This window comes from Branchiostoma floridae, chromosome 2 (assembly GCF_000003815.2).
Source record: "Branchiostoma floridae strain S238N-H82 chromosome 2, Bfl_VNyyK, whole genome shotgun sequence".
In the NCBI taxonomy this organism is placed as follows: Eukaryota; Metazoa; Chordata; class Leptocardii; order Amphioxiformes; family Branchiostomatidae; genus Branchiostoma; species Branchiostoma floridae.
The window spans coordinates 27,973,976-27,985,868 of record NC_049980.1 but is presented as its reverse complement, the minus strand read 5'-3'; the positions used below and the strand labels follow the sequence as shown (position 1 = coordinate 27,985,868).

The 11,893-nt window shown below is 40.2% G+C and overlaps 1 protein-coding gene across 1 annotated transcript; it reads left to right on the top strand.

Annotated features, from left to right (window-relative positions):
• Positions 1-5,144: 5,144 nt before the first annotated feature.
• Positions 5,145-10,718, top strand: LOC118409128 (membrane frizzled-related protein-like). The gene is made up of 3 exons (XM_035809996.1): positions 5,145-5,379; positions 8,951-9,121; positions 10,486-10,718. Exons 1-3 carry the CDS (start codon positions 5,307-5,309, stop codon positions 10,716-10,718), a joined length of 477 nt encoding a protein of 158 aa, XP_035665889.1. The 5' UTR covers positions 5,145-5,306.
• Positions 10,719-11,893: the final 1,175 nt, after the last annotated feature.

Below are 11,893 nucleotides of genomic sequence, written 5' to 3'. Positions count from 1 at the left end.
GAGGGCTCCGGCAGACTTTTAACTGTCACCTAATCAATTTGACACCTGTGTTGAACACGTGCCTTTGTTTGGGGCTTTCATCTTTAGTAGACAGTTTGGCCCGTAATATAGGATAATAAAGACGAATGTATGAACTTTTCAAAGAATGCTGCGTACCTTTCAAAATTAAAGGCAATTGACACCAAGACAGTACATCCTATTTATTTTTTGCTAATGCTTTGGATGTGTGAGATCATAAATTCTTCATGTCTGAAGGCTTCCAGTCTGAAACTCGGACGGTCTTTGTCAGGCTTCGTCCGAGGTTCGCCCGAGATTTGCCCGATTTCTGCCTTGGTTATAGGTTTGGATGTGTAAGATAGATGTACATTCTTCATATCTGAAGGCTTCCAGTCTGTAACCCGAGGTTCGCCCGATTTCCACTTTGTCAAAATTATTGTATTATCCTGAATCAGACTGGTCTGCTCACTTTGTGGCTCTTATGATAGTTTTTGGATTGGTGCATCACCACATTGCTATTGATATTATTGATTTCAGTGTGCCCGTCCACTTCACTCATGTTTTACATATTTTCCGCAACTCAGAAATTAAAGTTTATACAAATGCTGGCTTTTTACAAGGTTAGTCAGTTCTGACTACGCCCATGTTCTAGACATAGTTCAATCTCAATAAAAAATTAAAATCAGTTGTGTTGGCCGGACGTCGGACGGGCTCCGTCCATTTGTAAAGGTGAAAGATTTTCAGTGAAAAATACAGCCGGTACTCGGGCGATTTTGAAACTCGAAGAGCTCTGATTATCTACAAATTCGGCCGGCGTCCGCATGGATTATAAAGCCAGCTTAAAGGGGGCTTTAGGAAGATTACACAACCTCATTCCCCTAACTTTTACTTGAAGAGACACAGGCATGCTCTAAACAAGGCAAAGGAGTCATCCTGGGAGACATGTCTGTTCTAAACGAGACGTAGAACATCTTACAGACAGTTGTCATGGAGACATGAATCACCACGGTCAGTTTACACCAGTGAGTGATGACAAACTTGAAGATGTACTTTTGTGCCAAAGAATACTAAGCAATTGAAAAAATACCATATATAATGGCTTTTTGTGTTGATGAGTGTATATATGGGAGCGGCTGAGACTTTGAAATACGATACAAGTAGAAATCACCTTTGAAACTATCAGCACACAAAGGCACCTGTCACGGTGAACATGCCTGGGTGCCTTTTATGTCAGACTCTATTGCATGCGCACGCACTACTCGCTCTAATGAGAAGGTTGCTATCGTAACATGTATACAATGTCATTTAAAATGCACTTTCCACCGAACCTTCCGTCCCCCGAGGTTCTAAGTGCAAAAGTACATACTATTAGGGTCTAAACAAACTATGGATATGTAATGTTTGGTTTAACTAAGATTGAGTGGAATAGGAGACTGACACAGAACTCATTAGTATTCTCCAAGCAGAGGTTTCGGTGTGTGTGTGTGTGTGTGTGTGTGTGTGTGTGTGTGTATGAGTGTGTGTGTGTGTGTGTGTGTGTGTGTGTGTGTGTGTGTGCTAGAAGTAGTACTGTAAGCAGCGGTAAGAAATCGCGGCCACTTAGACCCCTCCCCCGTCCCACCCAAGCAAAGTATCTGCTTGGAGAATTCCTCATGCGTGCCCGTCGAGGTATTCATAATTTGCCTGCATGGCGCAAGGGTACACCGACTCCTGACATTTACGTTATGTCAACATTTTAGACCCATTTTGCAGGTGTGTGCTCTGCCTACTGCTTTCTTCAGAACTGCCTGTGTAGCTTGACTAAATCTCTTTCTAATCGGCCGCTGGTAGTTTGATGTCAAACACGCGTACACCGTTCTCAAATGTGCAAAATAGCGATTTTAGGTTATAAAAATAAATCAGCTCATTTTTCAGCCTACCTTATTGTTTGGGACGTTTTCTCCATTAACAATATCCCCAAAAAATAACAGCTTCTTTTTCTGCCACGCATTAGTTATTTACACTGTATAATAGACAGTCATACCAAATGTTACTTTAAACATTTGTTACATGCAAGACTACACTTTTTGTTTTTTCTTCGAAATGATCTACATCGTCTAGATATCAATTGGAGTACGTAAGGACATTTAAAGAGTGGCGAGATTTCTTACACCAGGTTAAATAGATAAGGTAGAAAGCATTGGACAACAGTAACGTTAATTAGTCGTTTACTACGTAAAGTGTGACAGCAAAAATTCTTTCTTGTTCCTTATGAAAGCCAGAAAAACAACATAAAAACGACAGTTTCTTGCCTTGTATACGTATACTCTAAATGTTGAAATCATTGCGACCTGATCACATAAGGAGCTCATCAGAGGAGGGATCAGGGGTTACCCAAAATGCATTCTTACCTTTGACCCCTGACTTCCGGTTGTTTGCCATGTGTGGCTGAATGTGATTTCCAGCCTTGTCCACTTTTAGGGCTTTCTGCTCCGTGGCTGTGCAGTTTTAGGAGTCAGTTTTTTTAGTGTCTTCGTAGAGGCAATGAATATTCCATTTAGGTGTTCCTTGGGAAACAACAGTTATTCTATACGTTAGATTTGGGTATTTTGTCTTCGAAAAGCAATACGTAAACATCAAGATTTCATGATGCTCCCGAATCTTCGCCTCGGTTACTGAAAATCGTGGGGACCTTAGGTTTTCAGTATGTTCAACATGTACTATGATGTCTCAGCTTGCGTTGGGTGCCACGGTAATCTAAGGTCCCCACATTTTGCTGAGAAATTTAAGATTCGGGGGATCGAAGGGGGTGTCGTGCCCCAACAGGGGCTCTCGCTGAGTTATCCACACGGTTGTTCACTGTCGGTGTGGATATCTCCCTGCCGTGTAGCTTCAAGAAATAACCATTTTTGTGATTTTCGGACGCATGGCACATTTTAGGCTATGTACAACCGGTTTTGTGGCAGCTTGACCATGGACGACTCGGCCATGCCGTATTTTTGTGCTCTTATCAGCCCGGGACCCGGCAAACCACACGTAAATGATATGCCCTAGTTGAGATGTTCACCAGCCAGAAAAACAGCTCTGGAAATGTCACTAGTTTTAAATCAGAGATCCCACGTATCCACCTAGTGACTAAAGTCTATTGTATGTAGACACTAATGTTTATGTATGCAGATTTTCGATGATGAAATATATTGATAGAGCACGGATCAGAGTCCTGTGTTGGCACATGGAAGAAAAGAGCAGAACAATAGAACACCTGTTCTAGATTTTTTTTTTGTGAGCTGGCACGTTTGTTGTTTGTCCGTAGCCCGGTGTCTCTGTCATGAATTTGAGGTTACCAGAAAAAATTAGCAGCACTGCAGGTTGACAGGCACAATATAAACTTGTAAGTATTCACATGTCAGGAATAGTGAGTTATCGATACGGTACAACCTGACAAATTGTGCTTACAGGACGAAAAGTCGGGAGCCACCACTTTTATGTCCGTCTGGAGCGCCGACATAGTTTCGAATGAAATAGAACTTCCATTCCAACGTATATATCTGGCGTAGACCGGAAACCGCAATGCATTGTTGGATACGCCTGATCAGTCCTCTTGGAGGCCATTAAAGTATACAGTCGTAAAACACCGAAATCATAGTAAGGCCACAGCAAGTAAATTTTATGGATGACATCCTCTGCAGACTGCAAAAATAGTGAGATAGGGCGAAAAAAAACAAGATGGGTAAAAAAAAACAAATGGCTAAATTTTCAAAATAGACACCATAAATGTTGTAAGAAGAGTTAAGGTGACAAAACATGGTAGTACTGACGATAAATCATTCATGCCTGTACTAAAGAAGTGAACTAGTGTAGTAAATGTGACACTAATGTGGTAGACTGGTATCACTTACCAAGTTGGCAACTTCACTTATGACTTCCATAGTGGTGCCACTTTTCAGACTATCCAGCTGGTTTCACTTCTATAACTAGAGTTCGGGGACCTCATACCTCCTTGAAATATTTATTGCTTTTTTGTGGATGGTATGTATGTTTATAGTCGGTTGTATTTGAGAATAATGGTTATATAATATAAATGTTATGGGAAAGTAGTGGTGTATTTATTTAATGACACAGATGTCCATCTGATTAGTAATTATCAAAATGTGACACTTAATTGTGTAATGTGCGTTTAAGAGGTCGACGGCATATGGTAGCGTGGTGTTCCTTAAGCTTGATGTTTGGCATTTGAAATGTCTAAGGTTGTCAGCATTATTGAGGTTCGACTATGTGCCTCAGAGCGGTGTGGTGGGAGGAAGTTGGGAAACTCAGAAAGAAGAAGGGATGTGGCCAACTTTAGTCAGATGGTGATTTGATTTTCCACCAATATGTCATAACATCAGCTGTTCACACGGTACAAAAACGAGATGCACACTTTCCTCTGACAGCCCTACACCAACTGTAAGATGAATACTTGGCGCCAACCCCGTCTGCTAAAAAACAAGTACCATTGGCTACGAAAGAGACAACTAACAACTGTCCCTTATCGTAACAAAATCAGAACATCTGTGTCGCCCATAAAACTTCTGACACCCAACCCAGATGAGAGGACCTAATGGCATTTTAATCACCATGTCACTCAAATCAGCAGTACAGTATGTGAGACATCCATACCTGTTAAGCATTATCGTTAAATGTACCTCAACTTCTTACAATTATACTTACGCTTCACATCTCCATGATATCCTAAGCAGACATAAATAAAACTAATTATCATATTAAAAAAAACTCGGGGTTCCCCAAACAGCTGTCACCTCACCATCTGCTTGGAGCTAAGCCCATTAACAAACACATAAAGCACGATATAGGGGTGATTTCTGCTATTATTACATCGATTATAACGACAGATACGGCTCCCAAAATCTCATCGATTCGAGCTTTCATCACACCCCACCAACACAACAAGTATGAAACCAATCCATCCAGCCGTTCTTGAGTAATCATCTACACAGACAGAGACACATAACAGAAAATATAACCTCCATTCCATGACATTTCATGGAGGTAACTACAATCATGCCTATCTCGCTAATGTCACTTCTACAAGTACAATCATTGGGCTCCAACACAACGTACTTTCCCATTTTGGTACTTTCTTGTCATGTTGACCATCTCCGAAGAAGAAAAAAAATCTTGTTTTTTTTTTTAAATCAGGCAAAAATTAATGAGCGCGCGGATGTCATCCATAAAATGTACTTGCTGTGGCCTAATGCATTGGATTAGTTAAATTTCACGCTGGTATTGTAATGAACATTTTTTTCTATTACCCTTAAATAGCACACATTATGAGAACACTACCAGCGTGGGTTGGCGTGGTGGCATGGTGCCTGTTCTACAATGGCGTCTCCTCCCAAACACGTAAGTAACTTTGCTCCATTCTCTCTATGTTGTCATCTCTGTCCTTTCTCCTGGTGAGAAAGGCATAGCGCAAGATTATTACCTTTCTTACCTTTGCCAGAATGGCTAAGGTTATGTTTTGGGCTTGTGAGTCTGTGTGTGTGTCTGTCTGTCTGTCTGTTAACAGCATAACTCAAGAAGTCTTGGATGGATCCCGATAATATTTAGTAGGTGGGTAGGGGTCGGAAAAACGAAGGTCAAGTTCGATAATGGGCCCCCTAGCGGCTTGCTAAGGTACTGCAGCAGAACCTCAATTTTTGATATCTCGTGTTCTGGACATGCTGTGATCATGATTTTTGAGTGGTAGATAGCCCTCGAGGCAGAGAGTAAGTGCTGTGAGTTTGGAACTGCAGGCGCCGGTTTCCTTTCAAATTTTGGATGAGAATAACTCTACAACGTGTTGACGGATCGTCATGATTTTTGGTATGTAGATAGAATGAGTGATGACTTACATAATGGTATACTAATTATGCAAATCAGCAGCTAATTTGCATAATTAATGAGGAAAAATTATAAATCCACTACATTCCATGATAGGACTTTCAAACTTGTCACATATGTAGCTGGGAAGGAGAGAAATGTCGACAGATATCAATTATGCAAATGATGACCTCATTTGCATAATTAATGAGAAAATATGAACATGTTGACGGATCATCATGTTTTTTTGTATGTAGGTAGCGTAAGTGAAGACCTACATAATGAGATAACAATTATGCAAATCAACAGCTAATTTGCATAATTAATGAGGATATTTTATAAATTCACTACATTCCATGATAGGGCTTTAAAACTTGTCACATATGTAGCTGAGAAAGAAAGAAATGTCAATACATATTTATCATGCAAATGATGATCTCATTTGTATAATTAATGAGAAAATATTAACGTGTTGACGGATCGTCATGATTTTCGGCATGTAGATAGCCTAATTGAAGACTTATATAATGTGATACTTATTATGCAAGTTAACAGCTAATTTGCATAATTGATTAGGAAAAGTTCATAAATCCACTGCATTCCATTATAGTACTTTCATCAAAGTTGTCACATATGTAACTGAGAAAGAGGGAAGAGAGTAAGAGGTGTATTTAAAGACTTTGAAAGAGAATAAGTCAAGAATGGATCAAAGGATCATCATGATTTTTGGTATGCTGATAGCTTAAGTAATGCTTGATACAATTTGATATCAATTAATTGTAAATTGGGATCTAATTTGCATAATAAATGCCGAAATTTTATAAACCAACTCCAAACATTTAATTATAAAGAAAATGAAATGAGTAACGCATTTGTCTACAGACATCATTCTACATAACAAACCTGGTTTATTTGGCAAAGGTATGTGTTCGTGGAACTCTAGTTTGATATAAGGTGTGTTGGGACAACTGATAAGGTATTTATTTTATTATTATTATAAGATCTTTATTACAAATGTATATTACGGTACTTTTCCTTTCTCCCCGCCTCCTATATATATTTGATCACTTTTACTACGATATCAAGGCCAAAGGACTTGACCTTTAGTACGGGAGTAGCTTGAAAAAATACATTCATGTAGTTATGATTATTGTTTTTCTTATTATTTTCATCATAAAATGTATTCATGATTAACTTAGATTTGATGTTGAATTACACTTAGCACATCAGGACTGGCAGGCCTTGCGAATATCATGTATGTCATCAAACATGTGCAAACATCATACACTGTATTTCTTTGATACACTGACGAAGGTATGAAATCCAGGTAATACGACACGCCAAATAGCATTCAAGGATGCTACCTGAAACGTCGTTTTTTAAATAATATCCAGTTTCTTGAGTAACTGCTTGTGTTTTGGCGAAATATGTACAATTATCCTTTATGATTTTAGAATTCACATATACTGTAAATACCCAAATTATTGCACTAATTCGTGAGTTAGCTGTTGTGCCCCGAACCATTCTTTGGGCACGGTTTGGGACAGTCCCCGCGTGTCCAGAACCGTGCCTGGGGCAAAATCACGTTCTTGGATATGCAGGGACTGTCCATAATACCCGCCTCACATTAGGCGCGATTCGATCGAAAGACTAGTTTACGAGCTCTAAATGACATTTTCGTGAGTAAGACGTCCGGTGTTCTCACGATCATCTTGCGATTTTTAGGGATCGCCGGCAATTTTCAGAAGTCTTACGACGGTCGCGGTGCAGCGAAACATGTTCTTAACATAAGCGACAAGTCGCAGGAGATCTCCGAGATCGCAGAGCTCGTTACCGAGTCGCAGATCGTGCGTGCAAATTGTGCGTACCTCGCAAGGGTATCGGTCAATAGTCTTGCGTCAATCCAACGATTGAAGACCGATAGGCGACCACAGACATAGTTATTAATCATCGAACGCAAATCGGATGGCGAACTCCCGTTAGTCGGGCGACGTTCGGGCGACGTTCACCCGACTTCCGATTGTTTACAAATATTGAATTTCTGGGAATGTGAGGGTAATTATAACGTTGTGGCCCCTGTGGCAGTATGTAGGCTGGCTTTATGACATACATTCCTTTGTTGTGTCATTTCTGTTATGCCCGCGCATTCTATTCATTGGTTAAAAAGATTCCGACAACAAAATAAGCAGCATTTATTGATCTCTTGCCTTTTTTGAGGAACGTTTTGTGTTCCCTTGTCCGCGCGCAAGAGGTCATGGAAGGGTCATTATCATAGATTTATTCACCGTCGATCGCAAGAGGCTCGCTTATATGTGAGGGGGGCAGATTTTGGGCCAAAAATACGCAAGACCATCTTAAGATCTTAAAATCAGCCGACCTTCCTGCGATCGCGAAGTACGTCCGAAGATCGTATATAATGTGAGGCGGGTATAAGTGTGCCCAATTGCGCACAGTTATGGACACACAGGGGCCCTTACCCCATACTGTGCTTTGGGGTGAAGCTTAGTGTTTTAGGTGAGGATCTGTCCAACGTGTTTTTTCCTGCAGCCCCGCCATCTTTGTTATTTGGGTCCCTGGGATGAGGAAGGATCAGCGCAATTCTCGCTCATTAAAATACATTTCAAGCTTGGCGGGGATCATTTACAGACTTAAAGTTAATGTTGCACAAACAGACGGATGTTTTAGTACAACGATGATATAATATCCAAGACTATATTATTTAATCACCAAGCACGGTTCTGGATAAAAGACGGCTTTATCCAGAACCATGCCCAGGCACTGGGGCATCATTTCCGTGTCAAAATATCGTATCTAAAAACGTCCCTTAACATAGCGTAAAAAAGTCTACGATATACGTAATTTTCCATCAGAGCGATATCGTTTTAAGTATACGATATCACCTCGGAACAAAAATATCGCTATACTCCATTATACTCAGCAAAATGCACTTTGCTAAGGTATCGTTCTAACAAGTACTGTCGTCATTGTATAAAAAAAGGAAACAAAAAGTAAATGCATCTACGATGCTTCAATTAAAGCACTATCTAGCCATGGTTGTCTTTTGCTTGTCCATATACGACTAATCGTTGCTTACTGCATTTTTTCCTTACAGGTCCTAAGAAGTGGCGTGATGACGAGCGTTGCGGGCAGGGCTACCTTGCTGAAGACGGTAACCCTGCTGAATGCGACCCTGACGGGATTCACCCATGCTGCTCCCCGCACAACTGGTGCGGCATCACTGCGGCCCACTGTGACTGTCCGGCCTGTGTCGACTACAGAACAGGTACATTACTGGAACATACAAAAGATCGCTTTGTCATCAGAAAAGATTAAGACATTGGATGTACATGCCAGATCGATACCGTATAAAAATCGTCTGAATTGCGATATCATATACCTGATTGCGATAATTTTAAGTACGCCTTACAACGATACCTTAGCAAAGTGAAATTTGCCGCGTATAATTGAGTATAGCAATATTTTGTTCCGAGACGATATCGTATGCGTAAAACAATATAAATTTAACCGGAAAATACGTCCGTATATCGTGGACGAATTCACGATACGATATTTTGACACGGAAAGGATGTCATATAGGCACAGTCCTGGATAGTCCACGTGTATCCAGAACTGTGCCTGGGCAAAAGCACGTTCTTGGATACTTGAGGACTGTCCAGCTTTGCCCCAGATCGTGCACTGAGGTCTGACACAACGAACTGAATGGCTTGGAGACTTGATCAAGGTGTAGCTTGCCGTTTTGATGTTTTATACATGATGTATACATTTTGTATTTTGTAATTATCTAAGTGGGATGCACTATTGACGTGCTTAAGTCTGTCTTTCATGAACAATTTTATGGATAAAAATCATATAGTGGGATTTAAAAAGGACAAAATAGTGTTTAATCTGCATTCAAATTTGATAAATCTCCTATCTGCACTATCTGCATGCATATTGTATTATCTTGCAATAAAGATAACTGTTAAGATTAACATTTGTTGTCCTTTTCTTGCCTCATAAATAAACTTAGCCATGGATGAGAAATAGAAGTTACTATACAGTTCGACATGGTTTTAAGCAAACCAATAACTGAAAAGACTGTATATGTTCTCTCATTCAGTTCCTCTGGATACCTGGCACAGAAAAGGTTCGCTAAACTGCCAAACTTCCCCAACTCTCGAAACAAACTCTCACAACATCTCCCAAAATCAAGCCTTATTCGGAAACATAAGCGTAAATAATTATTTATCACTGTCCCGTCAATCATAGTGATTGACAGCGCTTCCGGGCACAGACCTGGACAGTCAGACTGTGTGCCATTCCGTGCCTGAATGGGCACAGAACGGGACGGGTACCGTTTGGGACACAGCAGTTATCAGTATGTATCATGTTAGTTATATGGTAATCATCATTTACTACATGTATTAACCTTATTGTAAATAATAGAATGGGATAATTTCCCACTTTTTAACCCTTTATACTATATACTACTTTATAGTAGTGCGTATGATAATTGTATCCATGTAAATGCTCACCGCAATTCAGTCCTACGACTGCAAGAGTGATGTGTTGTTTGTTATATCAATGTTAGATAAACCATTCTTATATTTTTCGTATCTTATTTCTTTCCTTAATGTCTTATGTCAGTTTGCGAGAGCCTAACTGCTGACACCGGGACCTTCACCAGCCCGAACTACCCAAACAACTACCCTAACGATCTGACCTGCCGGTACGAGATCTCCGTCACCCCACCCAAGGTCATTAAACTGACCTTCGCGGAGTTCGACCTTGAGGACCGCTTTGACTGGGTGGATGTGTATGACGGAAACACAACTGATTCCACATTTCAGATAAGTGAGAAGCCAACGATTCTTCTGTAACTGTCTGAGCACGATTTGCGGCTGTTTTAAAACGTTGCAGTAACTACGAAACTTGCTCAATCCGCAAATACATGTAGTTACACGAGGTGTGCTAGCCTTGGTGGGTACAATTGGTACATAGAATGGTTGTTCTTGCTTGTCATACAATACTTATAGCGAACATACAAAAGAGGTAAGTAATATAATGTAAACTATAATCAGCAAAACATGGAGGTCGGTCATATCAAATTGCAGCCACAAATCATGTCTTGAAAAAGGGAACGAAATTTTGGCAGCTATAGACACGCTCAAAGGATTTTTTAAATCAAACTCCAATGTCATGTTATCTATGAAATAACTTACACATGTCACGAACTGTTTTGTGCCCCTCAGCTCAGCTGACCGGGAGTAGAATCCCCGATCCTGTGACGTCAACTGGAAGCTCCATGACTGTTAAACTAGTAACCGACTTTTCCATAAACCTGAAAGGATTTCAGGCCAACTATACAGTTGAAGATAAAGGTGTAATTGCGCTGCATTACGTTTTAATCCTTTTATAGAACGTTAAGTACATATTAAGTAGTTCCGTGTAAAATATCTTAACATCTTGAAATATAGAATATTGATTCTCTTGTGTTTCATTTTTTCACAACGTCGCGACACATTTTTGCTATATTTGGTATCTATAAGATTGATGCTGATCGGTAAATGTTGTTGTACATTTTGTTGTACATTTTGTTGTCAATGATCAAAATATTTGTCAACATAACACCACTAGCCGAATCTAAAGCCACGGCTAGTGGTGTTATATAACTTGTATCAAGGCATTGCCACATACAAGGTCACCGTCTATTAAGTCATATGTACGATAGATAATGTATTTTGATTGCCAGTGTTTGCTGAGTGTGCGGTCGGCCAGTACCGGTGTGCTGATGGTATGACCTGTATAGACGCCTGGAAACGGTGTGACGGAAACAATGACTGCATGGACGGCAGTGACGAGGAGGTGAGCAGATGTGGTGGGTACAGATTCTTATTTGAGTATCATAACTGAAGCATTTCAACATGGAACTTTCAATCAATTAAATAAATCTTCAACTAACGAATAGCAGTTACTGACAATCAGCTGGATATGGTTTTGAAAACTTCAGAACTCCAGAATTCTTCCGGACTCTGGAATAGTGACGTATCAGTCA